The sequence below is a fragment of the Pecten maximus genome, chromosome 1, assembly GCF_902652985.1.
Source record: "Pecten maximus chromosome 1, xPecMax1.1, whole genome shotgun sequence".
Taxonomy (NCBI): Eukaryota; Metazoa; Mollusca; class Bivalvia; order Pectinida; family Pectinidae; genus Pecten; species Pecten maximus.
In genome coordinates this window covers 3821843-3837178 of record NC_047015.1, presented here as the reverse complement: position 1 = coordinate 3837178, position 15336 = coordinate 3821843, and the positions used below count along the sequence as shown (strand labels likewise).

General features: G+C 40.5%; 1 protein-coding gene across 1 annotated transcript; it reads right to left on the bottom strand.

The window, feature by feature from the left end:
- Positions 1–1580: 1580 nt before the first annotated feature.
- Positions 1581–7831, bottom strand: LOC117322710. Its single transcript, XM_033877651.1, has 3 exons — positions 7225–7831; positions 3399–3554; positions 1581–2850 (listed from the first exon to the last, which is right to left on the bottom strand). The coding sequence occupies exons 1-3, from the start codon at positions 7451–7453 to the stop codon at positions 2441–2443; spliced, it is 795 nt and encodes a 264-aa protein (XP_033733542.1). The 5' UTR covers positions 7454–7831; the 3' UTR covers positions 1581–2440.
- Positions 7832–15336: the final 7505 nt, after the last annotated feature.

Below are 15336 nucleotides of genomic sequence, written 5' to 3'. Positions count from 1 at the left end.
TTCATCTACTTCGCATGAGTTTCCCTAGACATATCGTGAAAAAAAGAAGAAAAAAGAACATAATCCGCGAAAATAACGAGTAAACCGTATTAAAATAGCCAACAATAACACGATAAAATATGAAATTGAAGCCAAAGACAAGTATCGTCTCCAGAAATGCGGCATTCATGTCTTTGTTTTCTTTCAACGGTGTCCATGTCCATCCACAGAGTCTGTTTGAGTTTACTAAATCACTTAGGCATGCTTTTAGACTAATTAACCTAGGCATGCGTTCAAACTCAAATTCAGCAGAATTCTAGCATCGGCATTCAGTCTGCTGGTCTTTGACCTGAAATTATGACCGTTCAGATTCATAGTATCCGTACCCAAGATGACCAGTGTTAACAATGGTCCCAGGTATGTGAATACATCCAAGATGACCAGTGTTAACAATGGTCCCAGGTATGTGAATACACCCAAGATGACCAGTGTTAACAATGGTCCCAGGTATGTGAATACACCCAAGATGGCCAGTGTTAACAATGGTCCCAGGTATGTGAATACACCCAAGATGTATGTGAATACACCCAAGATGGCCAGTGTTAACAATGGTCCCAGGTATGTGAATACACCCAAGATGACCAGTGTTAACAATGGTCCCAGGTATGTGAATACACCCAAGATGGCCAGTGTTAACAATGGTCCCAGGTATGTGAATACACCCAAGATGGCCAGTGTTAACAATGGTCCCAGGTATGTGAATACACCCAAGATGACCAGTGTTAACAATGGTCCCAGGTATGTGAATACACCCAAGATGACCAGTGTTAACATGGTCCCAGGTATGTGAATACACCCAAGATGGCCAGTGTTAACAATGGTCCCAGGTATGTGAATACACCCAAGATGACCAGTGTTAACAATGGACTTTCGGCCTTTCCCGTTATAACCGTTACGTTTACTGTTATTTGACAATGACCTCGGGTATTTGTGTGTACAATAGGAGGGTCCCTATAAAGCCCCAGTATGATGGGATTTGGGCTACACTATCACCATAGATCAGGTTTCTCTAGTGTCTTTATGTTCTATAAAGACGAAGGACGGGCTATCTTCCTAAACCAGGAACGGGTTCATCGTGCAGTTCTTTTAGCCATATGAGGTATACTTAGTTTACGGCAAGGAACATTCAGTTTCATATCATGAATTATCAAAATTATTAACCCCCCTTTTTATCAATAGTTTTGTTGATTTAGAGTCCTGCTGGGTTTCCTTGCATTGGGTCCTAGCATCGCTGAAGATTCCAGGAAAGACAAGGTTGGGCTCGATCATCAATGACGAGTCCGTGAAGTAAGAAAGAACTATACAGTGCCATTTTTATGCTAATTCGGAATATACTGAATAAATTACTATGGTTAATATCTAAGTGTGTGTTTGATTATAATATACTATCAATCAGTTTAAGTTCTACGTGGACTTACAACGTCACTCTGGCCAGGGTTTTGTCAGTCTGAAGGAATAGTGTTATCCGATACATGATGACAGCTTATAATATACATGAATATCTACCTGGTAGTTGTTTGACAAATAACAGGAAAATAATGTACATGTGGGATATGATAACTTTAATAAAACATCATTTATCGATCTGATTACAGGATTTAAATAACTGCATTACTCGTTAATGTTATTTCGACTGGCCCACAGAAATATACACAAACAATAAATGAACATGATCACCTGGGACTGCATAAAAGCAAGGGAGTTGGATCGTAAATGGAATATGATCTAAAGGAAGTACATACGAAAAACTGTTTAAATAATGTAAGATGCAATTGTGCCCTTAAAATAGAGGATAGTGTACATAGTCCGTGTTCTCTCCGGGTCTCGTCGGAGTTCGCATGTTATAGTGTTAACCAGTCCCTACCGAGTTTAATAGTCCGGAACAACACACGGCACACTAACCTACCCCAATTAACCACACACATACCACACACACACACCACACATACCCTACACACTCCTGTAAAACCACTAAGTCAACGTAACAAGTGGAATGACATCACAATGTAAACACAACTATGCCGATTTTATCTCATTGGTAAAGCGCAGATCATACAACACATGCATCCGAACACAATTACACAATCTTAAATTTACAATATATTATTGCACATCAGTTTATCAATAAAGGATATCCAATGTTGGTTTAACATGCATATTCATTGTTTATACAAACCAAGAAATATTATTATAAAACCAAAATAATTACATTTGTATTATGTTATGCAAAACTCGAATGTTCACATGCACACACCCACTCATGTTTCTACATGTATATGTTAATTGTGATGGACTTGTCACACCATAAGTAACGAATACTCTTATCATCTTCTTATATAGGCAATGTAGTAGTTATCTCTATATAGGAGAGGCGTGTATTATTATGACGACGTTGACATGGTCAGTAGCGCTTCGATGCCACAGGTCTGTACATATTGTTTGGCTGGGCGTACTGGTGATGTTGTGATTTCTTTTCGTAGCCTTGTTGTGGGTAGCCCTGGTTGTCGTAGCCTTGTTGTCGGTAGCCCTGTTTGTCGTTACCCTGTCTGCTACTATTGTAGCCATCTGTATACCCAGTTTGTGTCATTGGCGTACCCGGGTAATCATTATCCTCATCGTCCCTCATGTAAGTGTTCCAGGAACACAGTGCAATGGCAAGTGTGATGCCGGCCACAAATGTGATGAAACATCCCAAACCAGAAGCTAAGGCGGAATATGGGAAAGTCGTCGGCGATAATGTCTCCAAAATGTAGCTACCAAGGTAAACATATGCCAGACCAAACAGTGCTAGAGCAGGACACACCAGAAGGGCTATAAATAGAAAAAAACAAACTTAAAATAATGGTCTGTTTAAACGTTGCAACGAATGTGTAACTAGTCTTGTACATCTTCCCTTCAGCCAATATTCTTTATATACGAAAACGAAAACAATAAAGACATATACTGCATTAAACTTGGACGGATTTGCCATACATGATGTGGACAAGTGTCTGCATTGTATTTTATTTACGGCGGTGTGAAACATAATAGTACATAGCTAAACGCCGGTATGAACTAATAATTTATCAGTTAACCTATTTCACAGTCAAGTTGATAAAAACATAGACAGATACATGAAGATGTGTGTATTCAGCATGACCAATGTAGCGTAGGGTCGTATTCGGCAGTGCTAATAGGGGCGGATGTTGACACTGCATTCATGGAAATTCTAGAGAATAGTTGAACTAGAATACAGTTGACACAGTATTAGCTTTCTGAGACTAACAAATTTACCAAGTAAAATATGGATTCGAAAGGCATTAATCATACCTATAAACAGGAAGTATGACACATTAATGTAGATCGTCTTGGATACCTACCCGACAAAAAGAGGCCCACACAACAGAAGACGTAGGCACATTTGCTTTTACAGCAGGAACAACAAACACCAATCAGGAGACCGACCAAACACAGCAACACTGTCCCAACACCTGCCGTCGTACAGATCTGGAATATGATGTAAAACCACTGGCCAGCTGTAATGGAAAGGGAACATAATGTAAAACTACTCGAGAGCTGTAATGGAAAGGAAACATAATGTAAAACTACTCGAGAGCTGTAATGGAAAGGGAACATAATGTAAAACCACAGGTCACCTGTAATGGAAAGGGAACATAATGTAAAACCACTGGCCAGCTGTAATGGAAAGGGAACATAATGTAAAACTACTCGAGAGCTGTAATGGAAAGGAAACATAATGTAAAACTACTCGAGAGCTGTAATGGAAAGGGAACATAATGTAAAACCACAGGTCACCTGTAATGGAAAGGGAACATAATGTAAAACCACTGGCCAGCTGTAATGGAAAGGGAACATAATGTAAAACTACTGACCAGCTGTAATGGAAAGGGAACATAATGTAAAACTACTGACCAGCTGTAATGGAAAGGGAACATAATGTAAAACTACTGACCAGCTGTAATGGAAAGGGAACATAATGTAAAACTACTGGCCAGCTGTAATGGAAAGGGAACATAATGTAAAACTACTGACCAGCTGTAATGGAAAGGGAACATAAGGTAAAACCACTGGCCAGCTGTAATGGAAAGGGAACATAATGTAAAACTACTGACCAGCTGTAATGGAAAGGGAACATAATGTAAAACCACTGGCCAGCTGTAATGGAAAGGGAACATAATGTAAAACCACTGGCCAGCTGTAATGGAAAGGGAACATAATGTAAAACCACTGGCCAGCTGTAATGGAAAAGGAACATTATGTAAAACCACTGGCCAGCTGTAATGGAAAGGGAACATAATGTAAAACCACAGGTCACCTGTAATGGAAAGGGAACATTATGTAAAACCACTGGCCAGCTGTAATGGAAAGGGAACATAATGTAAAACTACTGGCCAGCTGTAATGGAAAGGGAACATAATGTAAAACTACTGACCAGCTGTAATGGAAAGGGAACATAATGTAAAACCACTGGCCAGCTGTAATGGAAAGGGAACATTATGTAAAACCACAGGTCACCTGTAATGGAAAGGGAAAACATAAGGTAAAACTACTGACCAGCTGTAATGGAAAGGGAACATATGTAAAACTACTGACCAGCTGTAATGGAAAGGGAACATAATGTAAAACTACTGACCAGCTGTAATGGAAAGGGAACATAATGTAAAACTACTGACCAGCTGTAATGGAAAGGGAACATAAGGTAAAACCACTGGCCAGCTGTAATGGAAAGGGAACATAATGTAAAACCACTGGCCAGCTGTAATGGAAAGGGAACATAATGTAAAACTACTGACCAGCTGTAATGGAAAGGGAACATAATGTAAAACTACTGGCCAGCTGTAATGGAAAGGGAACATAATGTAAAACTACTGGCCAGCTGTAATGGAAAGGGAACATAATGTAAAACCACAGGTCACCTGTAATGGAAAGGGAACATAATGTAAAACTACTGGCCAGCTGTAATGGAAAGGGAACATAATGTAAAACTACTGGCCAGCTGTAATGGAAAGGGAACATAATGTAAAACCACAGGTCACCTGTAATGGAAAGGGAACATAATGTAAAACTACTGACCAGCTGTAATGGAAAGGGAACATAATGTAAAACCACAGGTCACCTGTAATGGAAAGGGAACATAATGTAAAACTACTGACCAGCTGTAATGGAAAGGGAACATAAGGTAAAACCACTGGCCAGCTGTAATGGAAAGGGAACATAATGTAAAACCACTGGCCAGCTGTAATGGAAAGGGAACATAATGTAAAACTACTGACCAGCTGTAATGGAAAGGGAATATAATATAAAACCACTGGCCAGCTGTAATGGAAAGGGAACATAATGTAAAACTACTGACCAGCTGTAATGGAAAGGGAACATAATGTAAAACCACTGGGCAGCTGTAATGGAAAGGGAACATAATGTAAAACTACTCGGGAGCTGTAATGGAAAGGGAACATAATGTAAAACTACTGGCCAGCTGTAATGGAAAGGGAACATAATGTAAAACTACTCGGCCAGCTGTAATGGAAAGGGAACATAATGTAAAACTACTGGAGAAATGTAATTATAACGTGAAACTACTCGAAGAAATGTAAATTAAATGTAAAACTACTTGTGAAATGTAATTTAAACGTAAAACTACTTGTGAAATGTAATTTAAACGTAAAACTACTCGGGAAATGTAATTATAACAAAAAAACCTTTAGACTGTACTGTATCACGTGTACATTGTATAAGAGATGACGTAATGCTCCTGCTGTGATGATATACACATCCTGGTCAGGTATACAGGTACGTAACGTGACGTATCATGTTACTTCCTGGTTGTTACCATCCCTAAGACGACAATGAGTAGAACCTTACACTAATGTAGGCGAAGTAAAAGGTGTATACATATATATATGTATAATCATTTTGTAAACACGTAGTACTGTAGGGGCTTACATAGTTGTCCATATATAGATGTAAGCAGTGTTCTTGGTCATTGTATTCAGTCACCAAGCGTGACTTGTTTTTGCTGTCCACCTGTAAAAGGGATGAAGTGACGACCATAATTCCACCAGTGTTATTATTACGGATGTTTGTCAGTTAATACACACTAGTATAAGGATATATAGCGACTATATATGTACCACTTTTGGTTGGTGGCCAGGTGGAGGTGAAGGATGTTCACCGAAATCAAAGTATGTTTAAAAACATGACGATATAATTTACAATTTGTTAGAGAATACTCGGAGTCAATGTTGTATTAAAGATAATCTACTAAAATTCACTGAATTATAGCAGAGTACAGATTCGATAAAGGGTAAACAGGGGTGTTTGTTAACTCAGAGTAAACAGGGATGTATGTTAACTCAGGGTAAACAGGGAGGTATGTTAACTCAGGGTAAACAGGGAGGTATGTTAACTCAGGGTAAACAGGGAGGTATGTTAACTCAGGGTAAACAGGGGTGTATGTTAACTCAGGGTAAACAGGGGTGTATGTTAACTCAGGGTAAACAGTGGTGTATGTTAACTCAGGGTAAACAGGGGTGTATGTTAACTCAGGGTAAACAGGGGTGTATGTTAACTCAGGGTAAACAGGGGTGTATGTTAACTCAGGGTAAACAGGGGTGTATGTTAACTCAGGGTAAACAGGGGTGTATGTTAACTCAGGGTAAACAGGGGTGTATGTTAACTCAGGGTAAACAGGGGTGTATGTTAACTCAGGGTAAACAGGGGTGTATGTTAACTCAGAGTTAACAGAGGTGTATGTTAACTCAGGGTAAACAGAGGTGTATGTTAACTCAGAGTTAAACAGGGGTGTATGTTAACTCAGGGTAAACAGAGGTGTATGTTAACTCAGTGTAAACAGGGGTGTATGTTAACTCGAGTAAACAGGGTTGTATGTTAACTCAGGGTAAACAGGGGTTATGTTAACTCAGGGTAAACAGGGGTGTATGTTAACTCAGGGTAAACAGGGAGGTATGTTAACTCAGGGTAAACAGGGGTGTATGTTAACTCAGGGTAAACAGGGGTGTATGTTAACTCAGGGTAAACAGGGGTGTATGTTAACTCAGGGTAAACAGGGAGGTATGTTAACTCAGAGTAAACAGGGGTTACGTTAACTCAGGGTAAACGGTAGAGGGGGTACGTTTACTCAGGGTACAGTTTACCATTTTGACGTTCGACAAGTTGATGCCTTACCTACTTCACTGCCCGGCTGGGAAGCCTGATCTGCCGCACTAAAAGTAATGGTCGTACAGTTGCCTGATCCGATGTTTCCACCCCAGCAGAAGGCGAGGAACCATACTCCCAAATACACTATATCGTTTACCACAAACCACCAGGGCAATGCCAATCCCGCCGTCTGGAAGAAAAATCCCAGGAACGTTAAGACGACCACGGCTACAAAAATTCCTGGTCGCTTTGCCATAACTTATCTGTGCTGAATGAAGAACTGTTTCTGTAATAGTGACGCTGATTAAAAAGTGTATCCGTCTGATACCTGGTTCATAAACACACCCTCTACTGTTCGGAAATGCTTGAGTGATCTCCTATTATAGATTCGTCGTGACACCCATTTTAAAGGTAAGGCCCGTGACGTCTCGGAGAGGACATTCCAAATCTAGGTTACGCACGTATCTCCGGCCACATGTCCGTCCCTTGATAAAGTCTCGTGTTTTTAACAAGCAGAAGCGTCTTCAGCCAAATTAAATTTTTGGGGAAGTGTGTCATAAATAGTTTTTCTCGCGATGAATACCACGTGGATTTGAAGTAGGTCGCCTTTATTCCATGTTGACAATGTGAGGTATATGTGTCGATGAGTAAACAAACCTATAAACAAACCGGTATGTGAATCATTCCGGAAAACATGAAGATGACGATAGATTTACCCACACACTTTTATTGCTACTATTACCGGGAGTATGTCATTATAAACATTATACATAGTATTTATTTAATGACGGAACTGGACTCGACCACCGGTAACTAGACCATCCGTTCTCATTATATCACATTTCCTTTTCTTCTATAACATACATATAGACGGGATTGTTGTGAGAGAAAAAATCCTGTCCATCTAGCGGACAAAAGTGTAGGACAGGTATACGGGTACATAAGGTCATAAAGACCATATATTGAGGTTATTGATTTAATGAACAGGGGTGATTGATGTGTTGTGAGCCTCGTTTTTCAAGTCCTACTATTCTCTGATTATATAGGGCCATGTACCCTAGGACATGAAGTGGATGACTTACTGAACAGCCAGGAAAATGAGTTCTATGAAAGTGGCATTGAGGCCCTTAAACACCACTGGCAAAAGTGTATAGAAACTGAAAGGGGTTATGTTGAAAAATAATACAATATGTCCGGCAAAATTCGAATCCTTCAATATGAGGCTCGCAACACAAGTTACACAAGCAGTGTATCTGAGTTACAGTACTGACACAGTCGGTTACGTGGGTGTTATACATGTATAACAGTCGGTTACGTGGGTGTTATACATGTATAACAGTCGGTAACGTGGGTGTTATCTGAGTAACAGTATTGTCACAGTCGGTTACGTGGGTGTTATACATGTATAACAGTCGGTTACGTGGGTGTTATACATGTATAACAGTCGGTTACGTGGGTGTTATACATGTATAACAGTCGGTTACGTTGGTGTTATACATGTATAACAGTCGGTTACGTTGGTGTTATACATGTATAACAGTCGGTTACGTTGGTGTTATACATGTATAACAGTCGGTTACGTGGGTGTTATCTGAGTTACAGTATTGTCACAGTCGGTTACGTGGGTGTTATACATGTATAACAGTCGGTTACGTGGGTGTTATACATGTATAACAATCGGTTACGTGGGTGTTATCTGAGTTACAGTATTGTCACAGTCGGTTACGTGGGTGTTATACATGTATAACAGTCGGTTACGTGGGTGTTATACATGTATAACAGTCGGTTACGTTGTTGTTATACATGTATAACAGTCGGTTACGTTGGTGTTATACATGTATAACAGTCGGTTACGTGGGTGTTATACATGTATAACAGTCGGTTACGTGGGTGTTATATATGTATAACACGGATACTAATGATTGGATATCCTATAAAGAAACGATGGATGTGATTTAATAAAATGAATCTAAACGTATACAATGGAGAATTTAGATGAAGCTACCGTAATATTGTACCGTGCTACATTTCTTCAGTTCATATCAATCCATGTATATGATAAATAAGAAACTACTTTATCCTGAACTAAGATCAAGAACACAAACCCTGTGATTATTCCTCGTTGGATGAGGAAATTCGAAGAAAAACTATCTTTACCACGATTCAATACGTGTATTAGTGTATTGTATGTGTACTATTTCCATTACATTTCCGAGTGTCCTAGAGGACGAAGCAGCCTTTTAAGTATTGAGAGATATAATTCATTTGCTTTTTCTGTTGTCGCTAATTTTATCACAATACCGGAAGATTGGTACTTCTTTTGTACGTAAAACACTCATTGCAAGCTCGTTGTTTAACAGAAATCTCCCCGTACCTTGAGGGTGTGACCTTGATGGTGTGACATAGAAATCTCCCCGTACCTTGAGGGTGTGACATAGAAATCTCCCCTACCTTGAGGATATCACATAGAAATCTCCCCTACCTTGAGGATATCACATAGAAATATCCCCGTACCTTGAGGGTGTGACATAGAAATCTCGTACCTTGAGGGTGTGACATAGAAATCTCACTTTACCTTGAGGGTGTGACATAGAAATCTCCCCAACCTTGAGGGTGTGACATAGAAATCTCCCCGTACATTGAGGGTGTGACATAGAAATCTCCCCGTACCTTGAGGGTGTGACATAGAAATCTCCCCAACCTTGAGGGTGTGACATAGAAATCTCCCCGTACATTGAGGGTGTGACATAGAAATCTCCCCGTACCTTGATGGTGTGACATAGAAATCTCGTACCTTGTGGGTGTGACATAGAAATCTCCCCGTGCCTTGAGGGTGTGACATAGAAATCTCCCCGTACCTTGATGGTGTGACATAGAAATCTCCCCGTACCTTGAGGGTGTGACATAGAAATCTCCCCGTACCTTGAGGGTGTGACATAGAAATCTCCCCGTACCTTGAGGGTGTGACATAGAAATCTCACTTTACCTTGATGGTGTGACATAGAAATCTCCCCGTACATTGAGGGTGTGACATAGAAATCTCCCCGTACCTTGAAGGTCTGACATAGAAATCTCGTACCTTGTGGGTGTGACATAGAAATCTCCCCGTGCCTTGAGGGTGTGACATAGAAATCTCCCCGTACCTTGATGGTGTGACATAGAAATCTCCCCGTACCTTGAGGGTGTGACATAGAAATCTCCCCGTACCTTGAGGGTGTGACATAGAAATCTCCCCGTACCTTGAGGGTGTGACATAGAAATCTCACTTTACCTTGAAGGTGTGACATAGAAATCTCCCCGTACCTTGAGGGTGTGACATAGAAATCTCCCCTACCTTGAGGGTGTGACATAGAAATCTCCCCGTACCTTGAGGGTGTGACATAGGAATCTCCCGTACCTTGAGGGTGTGACATAGGAATCTCCCCGTACCTTGAGGGTGTGACATAGGAATCTCCCCGTACCTTGAGGGTGTGACATAGGAATCTCCCCGTACCTTGAGGGTGTGACATAGGAATCTCCCCGTACCTTGAGGGTGTGACATAGAAATCTCCCCGTACCTTGAGGGTGTGACATAGAAATCTCCCCGTACCTTGAGGGTGTGACATAGAAATCTCCCCGTACCTTGAGGGTGTGACATAGAAATCTCCCCGTACCTTGAGGGTGTGACATAGAAATCTCCCCGTACCTTGAGGGTGTGACATAGAAATCTCCCCGTACCTTGAGGGTGTGACATAGAAATCTCCCCGTACCTTGAGGGTGTGACATAGAAATCTCCCCGTACCTTGAGGGTGTGACATGGAAATCTCCCCGTACCTTGAGGGTGTGACATGGAAATCTCCCCGTACCTTGAGGGTGTGACATAGAAATCTCCCCGTACCTTGAGGGTGTGACATGGAAATCTCCCCGTACCCTGAGGGTGTGACATAGAAATATCCCCGTACACTTGAGGGTGTGACATAGAAATCTCCCCGTACACTGAGGATGTGACATAGAAATCTCCCCGTACCTTGAGGGTGTGACATGGAAATCTCCCCGTACCCTGAGGGTGTGACATAGAAATATCCCCGTACACTGAGGGTGTGACATAGAAATCTCCCCGTACACTGAGGATGTGACATAGAAATCTCCCCGTACCTTGAGGGTGTGACATAGAAATCTCCCCGTACCTTGAGGGTGTGACATAGAAATCTCCCCGTACCTTGAGGGTGTGACATAGGAATCTCCCCGTACCTTGAGGGTGTGACATAGAAATCTCCCCGTACCTTGAGGGTGTGACATAGAAATCTCCCCGTACCTTGAGGGTGTGACATAGGAATCTCCCCGTACCTTGAGGGTGTGACATAGAAATCTCCCCGTACCTTGAGGGTGTGACATAGAAATCTCCCCGTACCTTGAGGGTGTGACATAGAAATCTCCCCGTACCTTGAGGGTGTGATATAGAAATCTCCCCTACCTTGAAGGTGTGACATAGAAATCTCCCCTACCTTGAGGGTGTGACATAGAAATCTCCCCGTACCTTGAGGATGTGACATAGAAATCTCCCCTACCTTGAGGGTGTGACATAGAAATCTCCCCGTAACTTGAGGGTGTGACATAGAAATCTCCTCGTACCTTGAGGGTGTGACATAGAAATCTCCCCGTACCTTGAGGGTGTGACATAGAAATCTCCCCGTACCTTGAGGGTGTGACATAGAAATCTCCCCGTACCTTGAGGGTGTGACATAGAAATCTCCTTGTACCCTGAGGGTGTGACATAGAAATCTCCTCGTACATTGAGGATGTGATATAGAAATCTCCCCGTGCCTTGAGGGTGTGACATAGAAATCTCCTCGTACATTGAGGGTGTGACATAGAAATCTCCTCGTATATTGAGGATGTGATATAGAAATCTCCCCGTACCTTGAGGGTGTGACATAGAAATCTCCCCGTACCTTGAGGGTGTGACATAGATTTCCACTGTACCTTGAGGGTGTGACATAGAAATATCCCAGTACCTTGAGGATGTGACATAGAAATCTCCCAGTACCTTGAGGGTGTGACATAGAAATCTCCTCGTACCTTGAGGGTGTGACATAGAAATCTCCCAGTACCTTGAGGGTGTGACATGGAATGTCCCAGTACCTTGAGGGTGTGACATGGAATCTCCCCGTACCCTGAGGGTGTGACATAGAAATCTCCCCGTACCTTGAGGGTGTGATATAGAAATCTCCCCGTGCCTTGAGGGTGTGACATAGAAATATCACTGTACCTTGAGGGTGTGACATAGAAATCTCCTCGTACCTTGAGGGTGTGACATAGAAATATCACTGTACCTTGAGGGTGTGACATTGAAATCTCCCCGTGCCTTGAGGGTGTGACATAGAAATACCACTGTACCTTGAGGGTGTGACATAGAAATATCCCCGTACCTTGAGGGTGTGACATAGAAATCTCCCCGTACCTTGAGGGTGTGACATAGAAATCTCCTCGTACCTTGAGGGTGTGACATAGAAATCTCCTCCTACCTTGAGGGTGTGACATAGAAATCTCCCCTACCTTGAAGGTGTGACATAGAAATCTCCCCGTACCTTGAGGGTGTGACATAGAAATCTCCCAGTACCTTGAGGGTGTGACATAGAAATCTCCTCGTACCTTGAGGGTGTGACATTGAAATCTCCCCTACCTTGAGGGTGTGATATAGAAATATCACTGTACCTTGAGGGTGTGACATAGAAATCTCCCAGTACCTTGAGGGTGTGACATAGAAATCTCCCCGTCCTTGAGGATGTGATATAGAAATCTCACTTTACCTTGCATAAAGCACCCGAAGTAGAAAAATATCATTTACGTTTTTGCAAAACATTATTAAATGTTCGTAAAAGTACTCCTAACTGTATGGTGTATTTCGAACTTGGTAGATATCCTTTATATATTACACGTAAATGTAGAATAATAAAGGTCTGACTAAAATTTTAAAAAACGCAGAAAATTGTATTTTACAAGCATGTTACAGAGAAATGGTAAAAAATAACGATATCTAGATAATTGGTATTAAGAATGAGCTATATAGATTGGGATTAGGGTATATATGGGAGTTATACCATGTGGACAAAAATATATATCCTGTTTATAAAGAAAGGATCTCTCGACAAGAGTGTTTTGAAAAATTAAATTCTTCGCCAAAAGGTAGCTTGTATAGATTTCTTTGTAATAATTTTTGAATGCAAGAATATTTAACGAAGCCACTCGATACTTTGAGCTTTAAAGAAATTAGTAGAATACGTTTGTCTTCTCATGAGTTTCGTATTGAAACTGGGAGATATTATAATATAGAACGAAACCCTAGGTTGTGCTCACTTTGTATGTTGCAAGATATTGAAGATGAATTCCATTTCATCTTAAAGTGTCCTTATTTTGATTCATTACGAAAGAAATACATTAAACCTCATTATATTAGAAATCCTGGAGATACCATTGGTCTGGCTGCATATGTTTTTCTGAACAACGTAAAGAAGCGATGTCGCGAGGAGACTGTTCCAATCCCATCATTGTTTGATGAAGAATTTGGCAAACTCTGCAACAGAGAATTTGATGATGATGTCGAGGAAATGATTGGAAGGATCCCAACCTTAAGCGGCTGTAAATCCTAACATGTTCAAATTAATAGAGCTGTTAACAGCAAGTAATAGAAAGGATATCTCAAATCTTGCTAAATATCTTAAGTTTGCATGGAAGAGAAGATTAGAAGGGCTTAATAACCAATAATTGTGTATAGTGACATAATGCTTCTGTTGTAGTACTTTTATTAGTAGTTGAATTGTCTCTATGGGCGATTCCAGTACAAATCTTTGATAGGATATTGTTTATGATGTCAATAGTAAATTAATTGTTATATACATGCATATAAATACATATGGTTATGTGTGAGGGTATTTATGCAAACATGTGTTATATATGTATATATGAGTGAACAGGCACACATGTTCATACATGTGTGTGTATTGGATGAAGATATAGAGGATATCTAACAGTGTCTTCAGTAATACCAAATATATTTCACGAGTGGGGCTAATATTTTGATATTTTTCACGAGTTAGATATTCTGTTTATTACATTTTTATCAACGAAAACCCTACCCCGTATGCTAACTAGTCCTACAGCGAAAGTTTGCATATGTTTACCGCTGTTCCCCCTGTCCAGATGCTGACATATATGTCGGGCTTTCTGATTGGTCAATTATTTTGGTATTTTATTATCATTAATTTGATTGGTCAAATCAGCAAAAGTGATATTTTTCACTAGTGAAAAATATCACTTTAATAGAATGAATAATTTTTGATATTTCACTGGTAAAAATGTAATAAATATAAATGTGTCTACATGATGTCTACTTGGTATTTACAATCTGAGACTATATGCCAGCAATTGTCAATGTATAAGTATTTTAATTTGCTAAAATAATGTTCTGGTCATTCTCTTCACTAAATGTTAGATATCACGTTCATTTGTCGGTGTGGGTGTGGTGCGAAAGTGATCAATGATTTTGTTGTAATATGAATATTCACATGTCTACGGATGAGCCGAAAGGCTGAAAGTAATACAGACCTTGAACTGTATCACGAAAATGTGACAGGGCAGCGGAATTCATATGTTGCGGTCATTTGGTCACGTGGCCAGTGCCGCTCCTCGCTTGGCGGGGGCGCAAAGGCGACAGTGCGACATGACCAAAATCATCCACCATACTATACTGTCTAGAAATGGAAAATTAACAATGGGAAAACTGAAATCATCACGCTTATGTTACGGCATAGTTGTTAGCTGTCCCTGCTGGTTATAATGTACGTAAACATCGATATCGAGGCTGATGTTGAGGAGTCTGTAGTGTTCTTGATTTCAAATCCTAGAGGGTATGTATCAGGTTCATTCCCAGTCGGCCAACATGTTGTTTTTGCTATATAAACATTACCCGAGTTTACCTGTGGAAAACGTAGGTGTAGTCTGTTTCAGTATACATTTTATTGTACGTATACATGGGACTCAAAGGTGACTAACTATAAAAGTGAAGAAAATGTTTAAGAATACATTTGAAAATAAAATATACTTTCATATGTACGTATTAATAACAAAATACATATAGTGATAATTTATTACTTATTTTAA